This window comes from Lepidochelys olivacea, assembly GCF_965140295.1.
Source record: "Lepidochelys olivacea isolate rLepOli2 genome assembly, chromosome: 3".
Classification (NCBI taxonomy): Eukaryota; Metazoa; Chordata; order Testudines; family Cheloniidae; genus Lepidochelys; species Lepidochelys olivacea.
This window is the reverse complement of record NC_140413.1, coordinates 14,585,392-14,609,165: the sequence shown is the minus strand read 5'-3', so window position 1 is coordinate 14,609,165 and position 23,774 is coordinate 14,585,392. Positions and strand designations below refer to the sequence as shown.

General features: G+C 38.4%; 1 protein-coding gene across 16 annotated transcripts in view; it reads left to right on the top strand.

Annotated features, from left to right (window-relative positions):
* SUPT3H (SPT3 homolog, SAGA and STAGA complex component) overlaps positions 1-23,774 on the top strand; it is a 474,120-nt gene that overhangs the window by 392,346 nt on the left and 58,000 nt on the right. For all 16 annotated transcript variants that reach the window (XM_084624565.1, XM_084624561.1, XM_084624553.1 and 13 more), the window contains 2 exons: positions 420-608; positions 2,606-2,716. In XM_084624565.1, the coding sequence (XP_084480691.1) occupies positions 420-608; positions 2,606-2,716 (300 nt within the window). The remainder of the gene's footprint in view (positions 1-419; positions 609-2,605; positions 2,717-23,774) is intronic.

Genomic DNA, 23,774 nt, shown 5'->3' with positions numbered 1-23,774 from the left:
ATTTGTATCTGACAGCTGTTGATGTGCTCATGCTGGGATGGGGAAAATCACTGTATGTTTATAACTATTAAAAAAAAACATTTAAAATGTACATATTAAAGACTTTTGAAAATTATTGATGACATCTTTACATTTAAAAATGAAAATTCTTTCTGCTTATATAGAAATTCTCACCTCCAGCCCTGAACTGCTTCTTGTATGTGGACCTTTATTCCAGCATTAGAAATTAATACGCATACATATCAACAACAACAGATACAACAGTTGCTGTAATTACCTGGATCAGCAATCACAGTTACTTCCCGAATATGCAAACTGAATGTTGTGGTATACTTCCTGTAACAGAAAGTCCAGGAAACCATGAAACAGGTTTTAAAAATATCGTTTTACAATGACTGCTTGATTTTTTGTTTTGATAGCCACATCTCTTAGGCCAGACCACAAATATGAAGAGCAGTCTTGACTCCCCGGAAAACACACCACCTCCTACGCCCACTCCCCCAGCAGCAGCAGGACCACAACACCTTGGGAAAACACTGTCTGGAGGCCTGGGGAATGGAGGCATTGGACAAGACTCCACCAAAGTCAAACAAAGAAAAAGAAAAAAGGTTGGTGTGGATGAGGCTGTAGTAGATAGGCACTCAAAATATCTGCTGAAGATCTTGATCATTTTCTTGGGTTTGAAATCTTGGTTTTGAAAACTCAATTTTAAAATATGGCATAAACTTTAAAGATTAAAATTGCTGAAAAGGCTTATGAACTTCAGTATCCTTATTTTTATCTCAGTAGGTTTAGCTTAGATATTTGGATGCTTTGAATGAAATGTGGGTATCTTTTATGTCACATTCAAGATACCCAATGTCAGTATTGTCATTCCTAGTTTTCACTGTAATGCCAGGTGTTCTAAGTGGGAGGGATGAACATATCAAAACTGAAGTGGGGGGAAATCTTGGGGGAAAAAAATGTTACTATAATTCAAAGTCAGCATGTATGAATTGAATCACTAGTGTTGCTTTCATGTACATTATTTTCTTGCCAAGAAAATGCACATTCCACTAGTAATTGTTACCTTGACATTATCAAACAATAAACAAGGTGTTTATATGCTTCTCATAGAATCGTAAGAGGGACACTCCCCATATAGTTCACCTTTCTCTCACTAATAAATTAACTGTCGGCATTGACTTTGTTACATACCATACCAATGAGGAACTCTTTGATGATCTGTAAAAATATTTGTGTTAGGAGTTCTGAATGTTACTTTTCCTCCTTCCTTTTTACATTGGGTTGGTAGGGTTCATGTGAGTGATTTGCACTGCAGGTCACAGGCACAAAATATTAGCTAAGGATGCAATTTTAGGTGTAGTTTAATATAAATTCATACTCTTACTTCAATGTCATTTTTTAAAATGTGATATTTATAAACTGCTGTACAATTTTACTGAAACTACATATCCAGTTTTGACAGGCGTCTACTAGGCATAGCTAAGGTGTTGAGCTAGACCAGCTGTTTAGTGAAGCATGCTATTCATACTACATCAGGGCCCAGACCAACACAGAGCATTGGGTTTCACATTCCCTTTATGCATGTCATTTAGAAAGGTCCCACCAACACATTATGTAGCATGTGGTTTCCACTCATTGATATCAAGTGTGATCTGTTGGTGGTCAGCACTTCTGAAAATCAGGCACTTTATTTAGATACTTAAATTTAGACATTAAAGGCTGAACATTATGGCCCATGGTATATATTCATAGTATGTTTGTGTACATCTTGTACATGCAGTGTCCACTGTATGTTGGTCATGCTTAATGGATTCACCAGTGGCATTCCCCTCATCTTGTCATGCGGCAGTCACCTGGATGGAATCTGTGAATTTTCGCAAGCAGCTGTCTTGGGTAGCCAGAGAGCCCTACACCAATATTACAGTTTGCCTACTAAAAATACAATACAGCTTCTACTCCTGCATAGCCAGGAAGACCTTTGTAGCATCTGTGGACCAGCATGCATGAATCTGCTATTTCTTGCACAGGGTCCTTAGTTCAAAAATCTATTTAAAATCTGAAAATTTTCCAGTTTGAATCTATTAAAATATTTTTTATCTTTGTGACTTTATAATTATGTTACAGTTTCATTTTCAGTTTAAATTTGAATTGTCAGACAATTGTGATCTTGGTGTCTGCTTTGAAATCCTTATCAGAATTTTTTTGCCACCCCTTAATATTATAAGGAAAGCTTGAAATGTTTCAGAAATAGCTTTTTGTGGTTATTGCAGCATGACTTCCATGATCCTTTCATTTGAATTTGATCATTTGTTTCTCTTTTCCATTGCTACATACATCAGCAAAATCAGTAAATCAGTAAAAGATTTAAGAGGACAAATATATTGTTCTCTGGGTCTGTTAAACACAAGTCATGTAAAAGTCCTCTTTGATTTGTTAATAGATTTTTAAGATGTAGTGTGTGGCAACAATGATGTGTATCCTCAGTCCATTTTATAAAAAAAAATCAGTCCATTTTATAAAGGTTTATTTTCATATTTTATGCACTGCAGGTCTGTTGTGTGTTTTTGATTTAGTAACAATTTATGTTTTTCTGTTGCAGAGCACTGCAGCTTGTGGTATAGAGGCTCAAAGTGATGCCATCCAGCCCTGCCACATCAGAGAGGCCATTCGGCGCTACGGCCACAAGATTGGCCCCCTTTCCCCATTCACAGTACGTAATAACAGAGTTATAAAAAGTTATATTTATAATCTTAAAGAACTTTGATTTTCAAGTGGTCAAATGAAGAAGCCTTGGAATTGTTGAGAGCAATTTGTGGTGACTGTAATTTTCTTTACAAAAGTGGCATAATTCTCTTGGGAAATAAAACTTAGTAATTTCTGTCCCTTTTTGGAAGGACACAAAAGTTGTTTTCTTTTAAATATTATTTTCTTTCAATTATAAATTATGCTTTTTGTTAGCACTCGAATTTTCTGTTTTTGCAAAATTTAGGTTTACTGTTATTTTAAATTATAGGTATTGCAATATGTTGAGGAGCATTTTGTATTCTAAAATTAGTTACATGTCAGATACTGCTCCTGTTGGAAGTTCAAATCTCAAGTGGTACATTTAGGGTTGGATAAAGAGCAGATTGGTTTCTTTAAACAATTTTGAGCCTCCACTGAAACATAATGGAATTGAGCTTCCAGTAAAATGTTGATAGATTGTGAGGTTTTCCCATCAGATTTTCTACACAAATTAAAATCCATTATTCAAAGCAGCCAAACAAATTATTTATTTAAATTTTCAGCTGATGTAAACTTCAAAGCTGCCAGATGTGTCTGATGTCATAAATTAGGAGCATCTCCTTGTGACTGGCTACCATATATGGCCTATATTCCTTCGTACTTCATAATGTCTCACAATTTAGAAGAGTGTGCATCTCACATAAACTTCTAAGTCAATAAAACTCAGACGTAATGCTGTGTTCAGATCTGAATAGCTGATAGCCAGAAAGAAGTTGATGACTTCAAGGGATTTGAGAAAAGAACATTCAAAATGATAAAAGAAATAGCTTATAAGGAAAAATTAAAACAAATAGAAAGGCTAACCAGATGCAATATGCTTCTACATAAGATAGCCATCTACAAGTATCTGAAAATTGCCAGCATCAAGGAAGGAGGTTTGTTTAGGGGGTCCCAAGAGATTATAACTAGGAGTAATGGGATAAAATTAAGAAAAGTAAGCTAAATTATTATTTTCATAATGCCATAGGTGTGCCTGGTGCTTTTATATGTACGCCTATATGGTATTATATATATATTTTATTCATGATAGTTATAGATACATGTTTTTAATGAATCTCTGTATATAATCTCAACTGTATCATTTGCCACCCACAACTATTAGTTTAATATTATGTAACAATTGAGCACAGAAGTTACATTCCAGAGTGGTGCAGAGGCTTTAATTATATGTTAGGTGATAGCCTCTGAAAGCAGAGAATGTAATGAAATACATTGTAAAGAAGGAAAAAGCTGCTTGCACCCAGTTATAGTGAAACAACTTTGTTTTTCCAAAAAGCAACTAATTTATAGTAGAGATTTGAAATTCAGGAGTAGACTATCTGTGTCACCAGACAGGATGGTATTCTGTATCCACAGGGCAGAGTGGGCATGCAGAGTACTATCTGATTAGCGTGATTTTTTTTTAAATAACTTAACATCTCATGAATAACCAAAACTGTGCATCACTGGCCATCATATATCCCTGGCATTAGCTTCTATCCCTGGTGCTTGATGAGATAAAAGGCCACTGGTCCCTCCAAACAGGCCAAGAAACAAGGACTCAGTCTTAGGCCATCTACTAGATAGGTTAGGTTGCTGTAGAGCAGATCCTACATTTATTCTTAGAATGATAAAGAGAGATTCATAGACTCGTAGATATTAAGGTCAGAAGGGACCATTATGATCATCTAGTCTGACCTCCTGCACAATGCAGGCCACAGAATCTCACTCACCCATTCCTGCAATAAACCTCTCACCTATGTCTGAGTTATTGAAGTCCTCAAATCATGGTTTAAAGACTTCAAAGTGCAGAGAATCCTCCAGCAAGTGACCCATGCCCCATGCTGCAGAGGAAGGCGAAAACCCCCCAGGGCCTCTTCCATTCTGCCCTGGAGGAAAATGCCTTCCCGACCCCAAATATGGCGATCAGCTGAATCTGAGCTTGTGGGCAAGATTCACCAGCCAGATACCCAGGAAAGAATTCTCTGTAGTAACTCGGATCCCACCCCATCTAACATCCCATTGGGCCTATTTACCATGAATAGTTAAAGATCAATTAATTGCCAAAATCATGTTATCTCATCATACCATTTCCTCCATAAATTTATTGAGTTTAATCTTGAAGCCAGATAGGTCTTTTGCCCCCACTGCTTCCCTTGGAAGCCTGTTCCAGAACTTCACTCCTCTGATGGTTAGAAAGCTTCGTCTAATTTCAAGTCTAAACTTCCTGATGGCCAGTTGTGGAAGACCTTGTGTCAAAGGTATTCGAGTACATGTATTTAAAATAATCTATCTATATTCTGCTTCAAGAATTTTGCCCTCTTGGGATAAGTGTACCTATTGGGACCACTCACCCCTCTCTAGTTACACACAGTTCCAACAGCATAAAAGGGGGAGTTGCCCAAACTGTCCTTTGTTTCCTCTATGCTGCAAAAGTAGAGTGATCACAAAAGGCATGTGATGCTTCCTTTGTCATTCCCGGTTTTTCTCCCCATATCAGTATTTTTATGTAGTCCGTTAGCCGTGTGTCCTTTTTAAAAATGTTGTGCCTGAGCCATTGCAGCCACTGTCTGGGACACAGCTCTCTGAGGTCCCTAGCTGGAGGTATAAGATCAAGGAGAGGAAACACAGTGACTGCTCTCACCGCCATCATCCAAGTCCACATACTCACCAATACTGCCTTTCTTGCTCCTCAGGACTGAGAGAGCTTGGCTCTGGGAATGCCTTGGTGTCAGTGTCTCATTTTTTCCCTGCCTTATTCATCACAGAAATTGGAAAGTGTGTAGAAAATGTGGCAGGAGGCCACAGTAAGAGGGAGCATGACTTCATGGATAAGGCAATGCACTGGGAGTCAAGAGAATGAGATCTTATCCCAGACTCTGTCACAGATTTCCTGTGTGGCACTGACCAAGTCACTTAGATCAGAATTATCTGAGTACAGCACTAATTGTGCTTTCCTCATTTCTGGGCACCCAAGTTTTGAGCATCTCAGGCCTGATTTTCAAAAGTGCTAAGCATTGACATTGGCAGTTGTAGTCAGTAGCTGCTGCAGGTGCTCAGTGCCTCTGAAAAATTAGGCCATAGCAGTCTCAAGTTGAGCACCCAAAATTGGAAAATTTAGCCCTTAATCTTTTCTGTTTCAGTTCATCATCTTTCCTATGGGCTGTAATACATTGGTCTAATTTTGGTTGTTGAATCTAGTGCAGGGTATGTTGGTGGCATGTGATATACAGGAGACTAGATGATCTCGTGGTTCCTTCTGGCCTTAAACTCTGACTCTGTGACACATCTGCTTATGGAGATAAATATAGTCCTCTACTACCTCACAGAGGTGTTGAGAATATAAATCTATTAGTGTCTTTGAGAGGCTCAGATACTGTGGTGATGAACCCAACAGAAAATCCCTTGAGAAAATTAAAACAAATTCTGTAGTTGGTGCAGCATTTGGATGGTGTGCAGTAAATAAGACCTGGGGCTGTGCATTGAATGATGAGGATTGTGCATTGAATGATGAGGATAAAAAGCAATATTGGACAGCTGCCTCAGTCTAGGCCGGATTGTGGTATCTTACTGCTTGAGCAGTGATTTCAGTGAGACTTCTTGAGGAGCCGTTTAATACTAAGCATGAGAAATTGTATCACAATCTAGCCCTCACTGAGCATCATCTGTCTGGTGCACTGCATGACCAGCAAGCTTGTGAAGAAGACAAAGTGTACATGTAATTAAAGATTGTATTGTACTGCACATACTCTAGGGGCCAAATTAAGGTTGCATAGGCAATCTTAATTATGGTGATTCCTAACTTTTGAGTGCTGGGCTTTGCAACCTTAACAATATTCTTTTAACAACTTTTTAAAAAAATAAAAATGGAATCTAGCTATAGAATAAATTAATTAAACAACAAGATTAAATTAAGACCATTTATTTAGCAACCTGGAATTCTCCATTATTATTGTTGTTGTTGTTTTTGTATTAGAGCAGCATGCAGAGACACTATCAGGACCTCATTATGCTCAGTGTTGTACAAATGCATTCGAAGACTTGGAGTGAAATCCTGGCCCTCCTGAAGTCCATTGACTCCATGAAGCCAGGATTTTACCCATGGTCTCTCCCCACAAAAGTTAGCCTAAACTACAAGTGATATACAAAGGGCTGGGGAAGACAGACATGATAATGTTATAAATAAATTTATCAATACATTTGCTTACCAGCAGCCCAACTCCTCTTTAAGCTGCTCCCCACTCTCCCACATGAGGATTTTGTTTTGTAATTAATAGGCCCTCTGACATAGTTTGCTGTGAGCAGGAAGGGGAAGGATTTTCTGCGCATCCTGCCATTTTCCACCAGCTTCCCTGGTGGCAACTTGCCATTCATGGTACCAGACCCACAGTAAACAAAAGAAAGAGCCAGCATGGGGCAGTGGAAGAATTGCTGATCTTTCTTACTAGTTATATACCAGCTCAGGGCTTGGCTACACTTATGAGTTAGAGTGCATTAAAGCAGCCTCGGGCATCCTAGCTCAGTACCCATCCACATTGGCAAGGCACGTAGTGCGCTCTGACTCCATGGCTAGAGCGCTCCTGGTACTCCACCTTGGCAAGAAGATTAATGCTTGGTGCGCCTTGGCTGAAATGCCCGGGCATCAGTGTGAACAAGGTGTTGCATTACTGCGCTCTGATCAGCCTCTGGAAACATCCCATAATCCCCTTAAGTCAAGTGGCCACTCTTCTCATTGTTTTGAACTCACTGTAGGAATGCGGATATGCCCTTTGAAAGCTCCGTTTCTGACAGCTGGCTGCTTATCTCCTCTGAGACAAAGCAACCATTACTGTGGAATGCTGTGTGTGTGAGAGAGAGCGAGAGGCAGGGGGAGGGAGAGTCTGCTGCTGTCTGAACTTACAAGACAGCATGCTGACATGCTCTCAGCCCCACCAAAAACCCACTCTCTCTTCCCCCACATACACATAACACACTCCACCCCATCCCACCCCCCATTTGCAAAGCACGTTGCAGCTACTTGCATGCTGGGTTAGCTACCACAGTGCACTGCTCTCTGTGGCTGTTGCAAGACCTTCTAATGTGGCCACGCCAGTGCGCTTGTAGCTGTCAGTGTGGACAGATTGCAGTGCTTTCCCTACTGCGTTCTACGAAGGCTGGTTTAACTCAAAGCGCTCTACATCTGCAAGTGTAGCCATGCCCTCAGTTCAATCAAGTAGAAGGGTTAGAATGACGTATAGTTAGAAACATAATTCTCCACTCTGATACACCAGGCAAAAATGATGTAACTCCATTGAAGCCAACATACTGTTTTACCCAAGTGTAACTTCATTATACCAGCATAAAATTGAATCATGCCTAGAAAATTAATTGTGTAAATAGCTGTTCTGAGTAACATAGCATGGTTTGGGAAAGTGGTAGAAATCTCATACCATGGATTATGGCTGAATAGATTGATTTCTGCTATGTGACTGTCAAAAGTACCAAGCATCAATTGTCAAGAAAGGCTTGGCTCAAGGACTGATGACATAAGTATAGTATGTAAAATACTGACTATGAAGAGAAGTTGGGAAACCGTTAGAATGTATTGTTTAAAATAATGTTTTTGTCTGTTCTTCTTATAGGATCCATAATGACCTTAGCACAGAGTATTTTGTGGGATTTAATGAATGTCTCAGGTTTTTAAGGACATAGGCTCACTAGAAATGCTCTGGACTTTAATAAGTACAACATAATTATGAACAGTCTTTATATATAAGCAAAGATTTCTAATCTTCTGTTTACGGTGCCATGCTTGTGTCTATAGTAGTTAAAGATAGTAAAGACCTAAATCCATCTCCTTCCAATGGCAGGATTCAGTCCCCTTTATTAAACTGATACTAAACTTGGCTTAGCTAAAAGGTCAATAATTCTAAAAAAAACACCAGGAAATGGACACTATCTGCAAGATTTTGTATTTTAAAATAATTTCCATTTCATAGCAGCAAGTCACTTCAGGCAGAGAATGGACAGGTTATTTTTCATTTGGGAGATTACTTTTCATTTAGTTATGTCATTTTTTGGCTTCCTGGCATGCTGCCTTACCTGCGGTGTTCAGTAATCTTGCAGTAATTCACTGTCTGTCATGTTTTAACTTTTAAGAATAGAACATCATCTTTTGAAAGACTGTATTGTCTACACAAATGGATTGAGTTTAAATCAGCAGCGCATCTGGGGGGGAAACAGACAAAAACCTGAAGCTGCAAATGATCTGATGATACTCCAAATTTTTACATTGATTGAGACTGTAACACTAGTGTCCTCTATAAGAAGAATTCTATGAATGTAAAGATTATTGTGTATTAATTCAAAAAACACAGGAGAAAATTCTAACTGCCTGTGATAGAGGGCTGGGAACTAGCAAGGTGAGCCAGCACTCTGATCACCCTGGCACCAATTAGTTTCCCCAGAGAGGTCTGACTGGGGAATGAAATGTAATTAGCTAATCAGGCTGACACCCTGGGTGAGCTAAAGCATTAATCAGCCCATCATCTCAGGACTGATAAAAAGGCACAGGAAGGCAGTGCAGGAGAGGAAGGCTAGCAGAGCTCCGAGGAAGAAAGGTCTCGGGGTGGTAAGATCTTTCTCTTCCTCTCCGTAGAGAAAGATCTGAGGATTAGGAAAAACTGTAGATAGCATAGGCGCCGACTCCATGGGTGCTTCGGGGCTCAAGCACCCGTGGGAAAAAAATAGTGGGTGCTCAGCACCCAGGAGCCAGAGCTTGAGTGTGGAATGTGATGAGTTCTGTGCTACTCCCAGCTTCTGCCCTTGGGGCAGGGACTTTGTTTGTAAACAGAGGCAGGGTGAGTAAGATAATAAAAGGCTTGTCTTTAAATTAAGAATTGTTAGATGATCCTGAAAGCATTCCCAGGCACTCTAGTTAAAAGATAGGAAACAAAGGGTAGGAATAAATGGTCCATTTTCAGAATGGAGAGAAGTAAATAGTGGTGTCCCCCAGGGGCTTGTACTGGGACCAGAGCTGTTCAACATATTCATAAATGATCTGCAAAAAGGGATAAACAGTGACATGGCAAAGTTACAAAAGTACTCAAGCTAGTTAAGTCCAAAACAGACTGCAAAGAGTTACAAAGGGACCTCACAAAAATGGCAGATGAAAATCAATGTTAAATGCATAGTAATGCACATGGCAGAATATAATCCCAACTATACATACACAATGATGGTGCCTAAATTAGCTGTTACCCATCAAGAAAGAGATCTTCGAGTCATTTGCAGTACTCTGGAAGCACTAAATTTCCAGAGTACTGCAAATATATAAGAATCCTTCTCTTTGTGCCTGTATTATCCTGAACTCATTCTCCAGCTTCAGAAGACTTAAAAATTATCTCCAGTCATCAGTGCAGACAGACACAACTGAATAATGTAGCTGACCTTAACATGCATCAAGACAATACCAGGGAACTAGAAGTAAATAAGCTTGCTGACAGTTTCATCCAGAAATCTACAGTGAAACATAAAGTCTTTACACTGGGATGTTAGTGAAGACAGCTTGTGGGTGGTGGCAATGATTTTAATATATTGTAATTCATGATAATGTAATTATGTAGTTCATAACAATTTAATCATTATTAAAATAGTAATAATACCAACAATAGACACATTCAATAACTAGAATATGAAAGAAGTATATAAATATGCTGAAAATAGCCTCCTGCCAAAACTGGCAGAGTGCCCCCCTCACCCTCCTCTCCGCCCCCAAACACACACACACCTTCAAAGGCACCCACCATCAAAAAAAAAAAAGTCAGCACCTGTGACTGCAGGTGCACAGGATTGTGCTTGCTACACAGGATTGTGATGATGGTTTGCTGGAAGTGATAAATAAAACTCACAGAGGTGATAATCAGCCAAAAGGTGTCCAAAGCTATTCGTGAGGAATCTCAGGATAGGAGATCCTGTGACATTGCCCTTGAGATAAAAAACAGAAACTTTGAAAAAATATAATGTCTTGTTGAAATTTTCAATAAAAGCAGCTTACATTAAGACTAAGTATCATAAAATCAAATATCATGGTAACAGATTTTCTCCCTAGAGGATGGGATCATGTTCTTAAGGCACTAGAGGACTGGGTTAAATTTCTGGCTTTGCCACAGATTTCCTGTGTAATCTTAGGAAAGTCACTTACATGCCTCAGTTAGATTGTAAGATTGTTAGGGCAGCGACCGTATTTTCGTTGTGTTTCTATAGTGGGTATCACAAGGGGGTCCTGGTCCATGACTGGGGATCCATTTTTTCTTGTTGAAGCTGAAGCATTGTCCTTCAGCTTAAATAGCTTTTCTGGCTCTTTGGAGGAAAAATTAGATGACCTTGAGGACCAAAATAATTCAAGACCTTGACACAAGAAATAGGAGTGTGCTGATGGAATTTTCTGATGACACAAAGTTGGGAATTCCTCTTTCTTGACCATGAGTGACCAGAATTGTACATAGCATTCCCAAAGAGGTCTTACTAGTGCCTTGAACAATGGCATTAATACTTCCCCATCTCTACTGGCAATACCATTGATTCCCACTAGTCATCCTGCCTTTGCCCCCATTGCACTCACCTAGAGCGTTCTTCATTATTATCCTTGTTCTCTATTAATTTAGTCCCCACTGAAGGTGCATAAAAGTGGCACCACCCAGACCCCCTCCATTTCTTCTCACTACCAGTGGCCTATGTCTGAGCTTCCCATGCAGTTTACCTTATGGGTTTTTTCTCCTGTGTAGCTAACTAGTTTAGTTTTCCCTCTGTTGGAATTAGTTCACTGGCAGTTTAGTGCTGTTTGAGTTTTCTTTTTATTTTATTATAGCTTAGTTTATTTTTTTAGTTAGTCTTGGTGCTATGCACCATTGGTATGCAGTGTTCTCCAGGGTATAAATTGTGCCTGTGTTGTGGCGTGTCTATTCCAAATCTGTGTTGCCTTTTTTGCTTGGGCTGCCTTTTTTGCTCCCGTGGTATAATCGTCTAAGGAGACTGTTATACCACAGGAGGATCCATCAGCTCCTGTTAACCTTTTCTCCTCCTCACCAGATGATTTTAAAACCCTGGATGCATCTTCTCCAGTTCCTGAATAGTTTAAATTTCATCAGGAGCATCCAGGAAGAATGGCTGCGTCTTTGGGTATTCAAGCAGAGCTTATACAAGAAAACACACACAAGCTCTTAGACATTCTCCAGGTTTCCCTTTCTGTTTATGAGGTACTACTAAATCTAGCAAAGACTTTATGGCATACATGGGCCTCTTTGGCTCTTACAGTGAGGCTCATGGACAAGCACTATCAGGTCCCGATGCAGTTTTGAAGGGTTTTTTTTTTTTTCATTCTCTACCAAACTCTGTAGTAGTTACCAATAAGAGATCGCGATATAAATTCATGATTCTAAGGAAAAGTAAGGCATGAGAGCAGCATAATAAGAACAATGGACTTCAGATAAGCAGACTTTAACAGTGAAAACATGGACAAATCGGTAAGGATGAGTACAAAGCAATAGCTCAAACGTAGGTACAATGTTAGGAAGGCTCAGGCACAAAATGATTTATACCTATCAAAGCTCATAAAAGCAATAAAAAGAAGTTATATAAATCCACTGGGAGCAATAGAAAGATGAAGAAAAGTGTAGGTCCTCTATTTAGTTGGGAAGAAGAGCTAATAACATATGACATCAAGAGGGCTGAGGTATTGCCTATTTTGCTTTAGTCTTCACCAAAAAAAGGTTAATGGTGCCAGATACTTAACACAATATTAACAACAAGGGGGAAGGAATGCAAGACAAAATAAGAAGAGAGCAGATTAAGGAATATTTATATATTTTAAAGTCAGCAGCACCTGATAAAATTCAACCTATGGTACTTAAGGAACTAACTGAACCGTTAGCAATTATCTTTGAGATCTCATGGTGGATGGGTGAAGTCCCAGAGAACTAGAGAAGGGCAAACAATAATACCTATCTTTAAAAAGGGGAACAAAGAGAACCCAGGAATTTATTGACCAGTCAGCCTAACTTCGATACTTGGTAAAATAGTGGAACAGTTTTTTTTAAACAATTAATTTGTGAGCACCTAGAGGCTCCTAGGGCTCTATTAGTGGATTTGTCAAGAACAAATCATGCCAAACCAATCTAATTTCCTTCTTTGACAGAGTTACTCACCTAGTGGATGGAGTGGAGGTATAGACATGACATATCTTGACTTTAGTAAGGTTTTTGACATTTTGACCTGACATTCTCGTAAGCAAACTAAGGAAAAGTGAGTGTACTTAAAGAGTAGTTATCAGTGGTTTGCTGTCAAACTGGGAGGACATATCTAGTGGATGACACCAAACTGGGAGGGATTGCATGTGCTTTGGAGGACAGGATTAGAATTCAAAATGACCTTGACAAAGTAGAAAATTGATCTGAAATCAACAAGTCGAAATTCAGTAAAGACAAGTGCAAAGTACTACACTTAGGAAGGAAAAATCAAATACACAACTACAAAATGGGAAGTCACTGGCTAGGCAGCAGTACTGCTGAAAAGGATCTGGGGTTTATCGTGGATCACAGATGGAGTACTGTGTCCAATTCTGGGCACCGCGCTTTGGTAAAGATGTGGACAAATTGGAGGGAGTCCAGAAAAATGACACAAGGTTTAAAAAACTTGACTTATGAAGAAAGGTTAAAAAAATTGGACGTTTGTTAATCGTGAGACCAGAAGAGTAGGAAGTGTTTGATAAGTCTTAAAACATATTAAGGGCTGTCGTAAAGGGCACAGTGATTAATTTTCTCAAAGTCCTCTGAAGGTAGGACAAGACTGAACACAAGATACCTGATTTATTTGTGAGAAAAATTTAGTTCACCTTCTCTCTGTAAACGTGCATAGTAAATCAGCTTACTCTGCAGCAAGGGAGATTTAGATTAGATATTAAGAAAAACTTTCTAACTGTAAGAATGGTTGATCCCTGGGATATGTTTTCAAGAGGGATTGTGGAAAACCCATCATTGGAGTTTTTTTGAGAACAGGCTAGACAAATACCTATCAGAAATGGTCTAGCTATTTTTTGTCCTGCTCAGCATAGGAGGCTGGATTAGATGACCTCTTGACATCTCTTTCAGCTCTACATTGCTATGATTGTGTGGTGGCCAAGATCTCTCTCCAGTACTCTTGATGTAAGAGACTCGTCTTCCAAAGTGATGGCATCTGCCAAGAATGAGGCATCCTTGTTGCAAAACTCAGACATAGCTGAGGACAGTTTTCAAACAATGGAAGACCTTCCTTTTGATGGTCGATCCCTGCTTTCTGATAAAATAGATAAAACCTTACATTCATTTAAGGACTCTCAAGCTACTCTTGGCTCCTTACAAGCGTATACCACAGCTCCCAGGAGACACTAATATAGGCTTCAGCAACAGCAGTGGCAGTATTACAGACAGCTGTTTTACCCATCACAGCAGTCAGTTTTCAAAGAAGAGAAATAAGTCTCAATGTAGGAGATCATCCAATTCCAGTGCTATGCCAACAGCTCCACCTCAGTCAGCTGTGGACAAGCAGTCCATTTAATAGATACATACATTCTAATGTGTAAGGGACCATTGTGATTATCTAGTCTGGCCTCCTGTCTAAGACAGCCCTATAGAACTTCCCAACAATATTTCCTAAAGCATATCTTTTAGAAGAACATCCAATCTTAAGTTAAGATGCAGAATCCACCATGCCTCGTGGTAAATTGTTCCAATGATTATTAACTCTCACTGTTAAAAGTGTCCTCATTTCCAGTCTGAATTTGTCTAGCGTCGGCTTCCAGCCATTGGATCATGTTATACCTTTCTCTGCTAGATGGAAGAGCCCATTGTTAAATATTTGTTCCATGTAGGTATTTATAAACCATCATCAGTGATCCCTTAATCTCTCTACTTCTACTCGAGTTTTCCCTGTTTATGCATCCGAGGATTGCATTAGCTCTTTTGGCCACAGCATCACACTGGGAGCTCATGTTCAGCTGGTATTTGCCACGATTCCCAAATCTTTTGCAGAGTCACTGTTTCCCGGGATAGAGTCTCCTATCCTGTAAGCATGGCCCACATTCTTTGTTCCTGGCTGAATATGTTTGCATTTAGCCGTATTAAAAAAATCTTGTTTGTTTGCACCTCAAATAAATTTATTAGTCTAAGGTGCCACAAGTACTCCTTTTCTTTTTGCGAATACAAACTAACACGGCTGCTACTCTGAAACCTGGTTTACTAAGCAATCCAGATTGCTTTGAATCAGTGACAAGGACCAGGTCTCCAGTTCACAGAGCTATTGTGGGGGAGGGGGCCTGGGAAGCACAGCACCCTGGCTCTGTGCCTCTCTGTCGTCTGGAGCTAATGACAAAGTGGGAGGCCGAGCACCTTGGCCTCTGCAGCCCTCTGGGAAGTCTTTTGTCAATTTCACTGGGCAAAAGTAAAATTGACTAGAGCTTTCCAGCATTGGGGCACAGCTAGGGAGCCATCATCTCAATTTTCCAGACAGAAAATTGACATTTTCTTGCAGAAGATACTGGTTTTGTGAAAAGGGCATCTTTAGTTGTAAAATCATTCCAGCCAGCTCTAGTCCTTACTACTAGTCCCTTGCACTAGCTAGTATGTAACTTTGAATCACAAAAGCTGACTGTGATATTTGATTCTACTTCTGTTTAAAAGAAAACTGAGAGCAAACATAGGAAACATAACTTATTTTGTCAAGAAATATAAGTTCCAATGGGAATATGCTTTCCAGCATGGCTATTATTATTTGTTAAGCATTAACAATGTACTTGGCACTGTACATGAGATTTAAAATATGGAAATATTCTCTGTCATCTGATCTTTCTCCCTTTTTTTTTTGTTATTTCACCATTTTTCGCATCTCCTTCATCTGATGATTGTGATGTGTGCTGTTAATGAGTCAGTTTTGGAGAAAGAGTTGACTTATGTAATTTATTCTCTAGCAGTATTTGATAGATGTTGGTTTGGACCTAAAGAGGACTTTAAAAGTTTCATAATCATATGGTAACAGAGTGCTAACATTAAAGTAGTGAAAATGATCCGTTTGCATTTATTCTAACCTTAATAGTTATGTCAAAATGACTAACATAATTAGAGCGTTTAGGTTTTTGCCTCAGAGCATAAGCCACAATGGAAAGCCGGCAAGTGTATGCTAGATTCTTCTGCACTCTATCATGTCTAAGATAGTCTAGACATATATTTTATCCATGTATTCTGTATTGACAGCTTATGGGTGGTGCCCTCTATTACCTAGTTTAAAGCATGATCCCGACTTTCAACCAGCAGCAATGTAAATGACTGATTTAAAACACAGTGCCATATAATTTTGCAAGACAGGAATGGGAAATATGTAACTCTTCATCATGTGGGATGATGTAATTCCATATGTTGTAATTGAATCCATTTTTTCTGCGCCACATGCATATTAGCTAAAACAGTAAGACATTTCTGCATTATTTCATTGTGGGCTAAATCTTACTTCCTTATTCAGGCAAAATTCAATGGGAGTTTTGCCAGAGTAGGATTAACAGAATTTCATATACTGAGATGTGAATTTATATTTGAGCAGAAAATTAAAGTAATGCTTTTATGAACTATTAAATTAAATGACACTTTTTCCACATTTTTTACTTAATGTGTTTAAGGGCTGGAAAGGGGGGCAAAGCTTGAATTCCCACTTCTTATCCTTCTGTTCAGTCCAACTCAGGGCTTGAATTAGAATAAATTTGGTGATTATAGGCCACCACTCCCATAATTAGGTCACTTCATCATTCATTGGATGAGAGGTCTTGGCTTCAGATAAACTCAAATCATAGCTACAGTGAAGCATGTGAGTGAATTACCTCTCTTGCCCTAAATAATGTCTTACCTTTCGGGTTAAATCAGAAGTCACTGGAGGGTCTTTTTCAAGGAAAGCAAACTGCATTAATTAGTAGCCTGATAGGTATATGGTTCACCTAAGGCCCTGATTATAGACTAGCTTATATTTTATACCAGTGTAATGCCATTGATTTCAATGTCATATTTCCTGATTTATTCGGGTGAAAGTGAGATCAGATTTAGTCCAATGTCTTCATAGATATGAAAATTAATTCAGAAACTGTAGTAAATATGGTGCTTCTGTTAATTTGAAGAATCTGCAGGCACTTCGCAAACACTAATTAATTAAGCCTCATAACATCCATGTAAAATCTTCATTATTGTAAGGTACAAAACTGTCGATGATTGGTTATTATAGAGTCGTTCAGCTTTGATGTCCATTTTAATGAGCCCTTGTCATATCATTTGTTTTTCAAAGGAGCTGCATTCAAAGAACATTGCAAAACTGGAGTTGAAAATGTATAGACTAGAATATCTAAATATGACCATAAATAGTGCATTCAAACCATAAATATTTAAAACCAGAAACTGCCTAGGGCATTTTGTCCATTACTCAAGTTTAGCATTTCAAATTTAGAGTGCAGATCCCAAAGGTGAGCCATTCTAATATAATCTGATATGCCCATTAATTTATCCAGTGTTAAATGTTTCCAATGTGACCTTAAAAACTGAGGTTCTGTTTGCTGTCCTATGGCATTTTTCATAAGAGTATGGATTTCCCCCTTGTCTTTGGCCAGATTTTCCCTTTATCTCCCTCCTCCCTGCAATCTGTTGTACAGAATGTGCTGCAACACTGAGCTGCTACCCCAGCCCTGGCAGCACTTGAGTGAGGCTGCATGCATATTGTTCACGAAGCACTTTGGGATGACAAACCCCTGTTCTTCCATCTGTTTATTGCACTTGCGTGTGTCTCATTTTAATTAGATGTTTAGAACGTCAGAGCGCTCTGTTTGTACTTCATGTAATGTAATGGGGCCCTAACCTTGATTGGAGCCTTTAGGTGCTACCATAATAAACGGTATGGATTGGTAAATGTTCATTCTTTAATGATGCCCATGGTATAGGAGAGTTATGTCTAAGGCTAAGATTTTGTTAGTGATTTTTAGTGGAATTTAGGTTCTTAGGTCTCCCTGCCACCCCCAGCAGCTGGGAGCTCTGTGGGAGCCCCCATGCCGCCCACGGTGGCTGAGAGCTGCAGGGTCTCCCTGCCACATGCAGCAGCTGGGAGCTGTGGAGGAGCCACCAGCCACGGCAGCTGGGAGCTGTGGGGTCCCCAGCCGCCCAGCAACTGAGGGCTGCTGGGCCCCTACCAGCCGACAGCCCCAGTCATGCTGCCTCGGGACTGAAGCAGAAAATGTAATGGAGGTCTCTGGAAGTCGCAGATTCCGTGACCTCAGTGACAAAATCTTGGCCTTAGTTATGTCCAGTCCTGAAGGGCAGTCTGATTGGAACTGAACTACAGCAAGTGTTTAATAATGTACAATGACACTAATAAAAGATAGTTTAGGACACAAAGTGAAGGATACTGTATGTAACTGAAATTACTTTGGGCCAGGAGTATTGCCCTGAAAACAAACACGCACACACACACACACCCCATTTCCCACTTTTAACTACCTTATACAAGACTCTGTTTTTATGCTGTTTACTAATGCACACCTTCTCTCCAAGTGTCTGAACAGTAATACATCTTATCTTATGAACTCAATTTCTCCTCCACTAGACAGAGCTTAGCTTTTGCTTTGATCTATAATAATTCAGTCCAGAATTATCATATATTGGAGGGGTCTGGAAATCTGTTTTGAAAACATTTTCATATTCTTTCAGCCTATGCCCTTATATGTTTACAGAAGACTTTTTAAAAATCATGGTGCTGAGTTTTGGAATTTCCTGATTAGAAGAATATCAGGAGGCTGAGAATCCTCTTGCTTTGGTGGTTCTGCCCACCACTCCTTACTCTTAGCTAGTATTTGCATGCCTATATTATTTATTACTGTCTGCATTAGTCAGATTTGTGTTGAAATACGTGAGTGTGACATATCATACTAGGAGTTTCAGAAAGACTTCTTTTTCAGACAATTACAGCTTATAGGACCCAGTGTAAAAATGTCTGTAAAAGGATTTATGCTGTGGCTCAAAGTGTTAAAACTAAGAACAAGTGAACGATCATTGAAAGAGCTTAGTACAATTTCTTTGCAGTTAAAGACTTTTTTGTTGATTAATATTTCTATTTATAAATATCTTTTTTTAACTAACAGAACTGAACACTAATGAATCCCTCCATAGAGAGGGTGCCACAGAACATTTAGGGGCAGGGAGTGATTTTATTTGTGCCTTGTTACCGTGCTGATCATGTTGTATGTAGATAACAAATAATAAATTTAATCACTCCAAGTAGTTTTTAATGGTACCTGCTGTGCATGCAAGCAAGTATGAGTGAGTGTGTATATATATATATATATATACACACACATGTAATATATAGTACAATCAAATAGTAACGTTTATAAAGAACTTCCACTTCATTTTGAGTGAAAGATGCTATAGAAATATAAGATCATTACCATCAATGGCACCAATTCAGCAAACCACTTAAGCAGATGCTTAAATCCATCCCATTCAGCAAACACTGAAGCACATAGCCACATCTTTTAAAAACTTTGATAAAGCTGGTACCGGAGCTTACTGGTTTCCATGATCTGATGAAAAAGAAAACAAAATTTATGAAACATTACTGGCATGCCAATGCTTAGCTGTTGTTTGAGACTAAAACTCTAGAATAGTGACAACTAGATTTATTTTTTGGTGGCAAAGAGAGAGTAAACTTTTTAAAATAATAAGGTAGTACACGTTGTTGGGATCATGAATAAATTAATATGATTCAACAGTGTCCCCATAAAGGAAAGATAAACTGGTGCTTACTCTCTAAGAGATCAGTAAGATAAATTGTACAGGAAATATAGAAAAACAAGGGTGCTTCAGGCACGCCATATCAAATGTATAAAGATTTTTCTTTACATTTGCTCTGCAAGCCATCTTTCTTAACTGGAAAAGTACCTGGAAGTTTAATCTTGATTATTGTCAACATTTTCTGAAAGCTGCAGCCAAAACAGTAGATGAGTCTATATTAATAAGCAGTTTGGGAGTAAATGCTACAAAATTTGATTCCAGATACATAATTGGCATACACTACAGGTAAAAATTTCAAAAGCACCTCCATGACTTAGAAGTCTAAGTGCCATTTTTAAAGAGTTTAGACACTAGAGAGACAACGTCTCATTGAAAATGTGAATGAAATACTGGACCCAGAGAAATAAATGTGATTTTTGCTATTGAATTCATTTTGGCCAGGATTTCACCCTTAGGGCAGAAGTTACTTTTCAAAATTAAATTTAGGCTCCTAAGTCTCTTAGGTGCTTTTGAAAATGTTATCCAAGGTGTTTATAATCAGTTACATATGATTTAACATATGTTTTAATTACACAGAAAAAAATCTATTTAAACAATTTTGGTTTTGGTTCTTTTTCACTTTTAAAATATGAATATTACTATTGTGTGTTAAACAGTTATGGTTACTTTTTCCTTCCGATGTATTTCAGGGCATTGTTGTTCTATAATATAAACACTTTGTATTTGGAAAATATGAATTATTATTCTATAAAAACACTAGGAAGTCAGATCTCAGTTTGAAAATCTTGTTCCCTTCCCCTCACCCCAAAGTTCCTCCTTTCAGATTTATGAAAGAAAACATTTCTTTCTGTAAAAGGTTTTTGTATGCTAGCATCTGGAAGTGTTTATTTCAGTGGCGTGTAATCTATCTGTGGATTTAGTTAGCACCAGACCCCCTTTTGTGTACTCCTGACTTAAAATTTTTATAAATGATCTTGTTGAATTTGTGCCAGCGTGCACATGGTTTGGCTGATTGCTGCATATATCCTTTACCTGCCAGTCACCTTTGATTTATATTCCTTCCTCTGCTTTTGCCTTCCAAAAATGGTGCCACTGAACTGTCCTCTAAATCATCTTATTGGATAAATTACTCCAAGATTAGATGATACATTTTTGGCTGCTTTATGGACAGAATGCAGTCCTATAATCCATGCTTACCCACTTTCTGTAGAACCATTAGGAAGGAGCATTGGACAAGGGAAACTCAAGCTGTCACTACTTGTTTATTACAAACAATTCTTTAAAATACTGTGCAAAATGCTGCAGGTTTGTGCAGTATTTTATTGGGATAAATAAATAGTGGAGATGACTTGTCCAGTACTCCTCTCTGAATGGGACTACTCCTGAGAATAAGATCTATATGATCAGCCCCTAGCATTAATATTCAGAAGAACTGCATACACAGGATTTAAATTTAAAGCTATTTTAAAGCATTTCATTTGGAAAGGATTTAAAAGTCTATGTAGTATACATGACAATATTTTTGATTTTTAGAAGCTCTGTTGCCCTCTTTAAATTCAACAGCTAAACATTTTCAGGATGACAAAGGTTTTGTAAGCTTTACTTAATGACATTACTAATTTGGAGGGTTTTATGAAGTTTCCTGGAGAAAAGCAGGTGGCTTGGCAATAATTTAAAAGTTTCACTATTTGTGGTAGCGGTTTCAAGGGGTTTCATATTTCTAAAGAGAGAGACCAAACAGCATATTGCTTAAGAGTATCTGACACAATGATGTATCATTCTGGACTAAGTTTCTTGGAGTTCAATGGTCATTAAACATGTTGTTTGACTTTATATTACAGTTTCCCAGCTGTTTCTACTGGGGATAATCTTAACACTCAAAGAGAATTTAGTAATGAATGAAAGAGTTAGCACGCAGTGCTGATGAAACAGTAAGTTGCCTAGATAATTTTATTAAACAGGAACATAGATTTTTAGATAACACAAAAATGTCTTTTAACTACATATGAAAAGAACTGGCTCATTTTCTCTGGAGCACTGGGAAAGTATTTACAAATGATCTGGATAGCATTTGATATCCTGTGGGGACATTTAAAATTCTTGGATTGCACATACATCAGTGTCTTAACACACAACACAGTACGTGAATTGTTGCAAGCAGCATACAAGACTTCTAAGCAGTATAGATGTGGTCCTGTTCAGCCAGGAGATGTTGGCATAAAGTGACTCTGCACATGAAGTTTGCACTACAAGTGTGCAAAAGACCACTACTGTCATATCTTTTCACACACTTAGTGCTAGCAGTGCAAGTGCTTGTTTAGTTACATGTGTGCAGCATGAATGTATCTAATTGTTTATTTCTTTAGAATCATATCTCACAGTAAAGGAACTTCTGATTTGGCCACTTGAGAAATTTTTTTAAATCTGTTAGGAAAAAAGAAGCACAGAGAAGATAGCTATAAAGTGCACTTTAGCTGCAACTCTCCTAGGAAACAATACAGCTCTTAATGTTGTAAACCATTTATAACCTTTAAATGTTCAGCATAGCCTTGTTTAAATATGTATAAATATATATAGATAGCCAGTTTTTCATTATCACCAAAGGCTCCTTCTGGTAGCGTAGAAGGACCTTAATATGGGAGTATGTTACACTTACTCTCTCTTTAAGTTCCCTTACACTGCCAGTGTGATGTAAAGGGAGTAGTATACATGAGAATCTGGCCTCAAGGTTTCTGTGGTACTAGCTCAAAATACACTGCAGCAACACAGATGCACACTTTATGTCTATTGTAGAGTAGTATAGTAATAATGAAAATACAGTCAGATGTCTGAATGACAGAGTAACTCAATTCTATACGTTAGAAATTTCAGGAAGTTCTATCAAAGTTAGGTACAGAAACATGCACATGCTGTGCATAGATTGTAACTTACATCCACACAATGTGTACATTCTGGATATGCACTATCAGAACAATAAATAAATGTTAGTAAATAGCTGCTAAGCAATTTGAGAGAGATTCTGATGAAGAATGAAAATCATTCCTTTCTTGCCATTAGTTAGGAAAATAGTCTAGATTCCCTGTTATTTTTGTATTTTGGGGGATCTGTTAGTCCCTGTTAGTCTTAGGATAAAAACATTACGTACTTGGACATCAATGGCTGTTAGCCAAGGTGACCAGGGACACATCCCCATACTTTGGGTGTTCCTAAACCTTTGACTGCCAGAATATAGGACTGGGTGTCAGGGGATGGATCACGAGATAATTGCCCTCTTCTGTTCATTCCCTTTAAAGCATCTGGCACCAGCTACTATCGGAAGATGGGATGCTGGACTAGATGGATCATTGGCCTGACACAGTATGGTCATTCTTATGTTCTTATGTACTGTTATGCAATACAATGTAGGTTGACGTCGTTGCAAGTCTGTAAAACTTCCCTCAGCTTCTCCTTGATCTAATGATTATTCATCTATATAGTTGTCTTTCTTTCTGAAAGATCCCAAAGCACTTTACAAATTTAAGCTACAAACAACAGTAAATTCATCCATTACTGAGATTGAGCCAGGTCTAAGGTGAAATGTAGCAGCTGTGTAATGGTACACAGAAATGCCACAGAGCTGTTTAGGACAGGAAGTCAACAATTTAGTTGAAACAGCAGGGGAATTACAGAAACCTAGAATATAATTGCCTGTGTTGGAATTGATGTCCCTGTTTTAAGAAAATTCCCATGGAACCTTTAGTTTCTACAAATAGTTCGGAATTTGGTTTTATATCTCATCTTATTTCTAGGACTAGAAAGACATGTTGTACTTTTGTGTTGAGCTTGGTTACCTAAGGTACACCAACTCTCCTCAGAATCCCTAAAGGAGGAATACCAGAAAGTCAGCATTGTCTAATAGTTTTATAACAAATCTGTGAGACACAGAAGATATGTTTTATACTCTCAATTCTGTCACAAGTTGCTTTTCTTTCTGTGACTGTTTCCTCAGCTGTAAAAAAGGGATAATAATACCCACTTCAACGAGTTGCTGTGAGTCTTAATTCATTAAAGTCTACAAAACAGGCTGAGTTCTCCAGACAAAAGACTTTATAAAAGTGGAAAATAATCTTTTGTTGTTATGGTGAAAACCTTTACTGCGAATGACATCCCCAAAATAAAGTCATTTCTGGGTTTCCATTT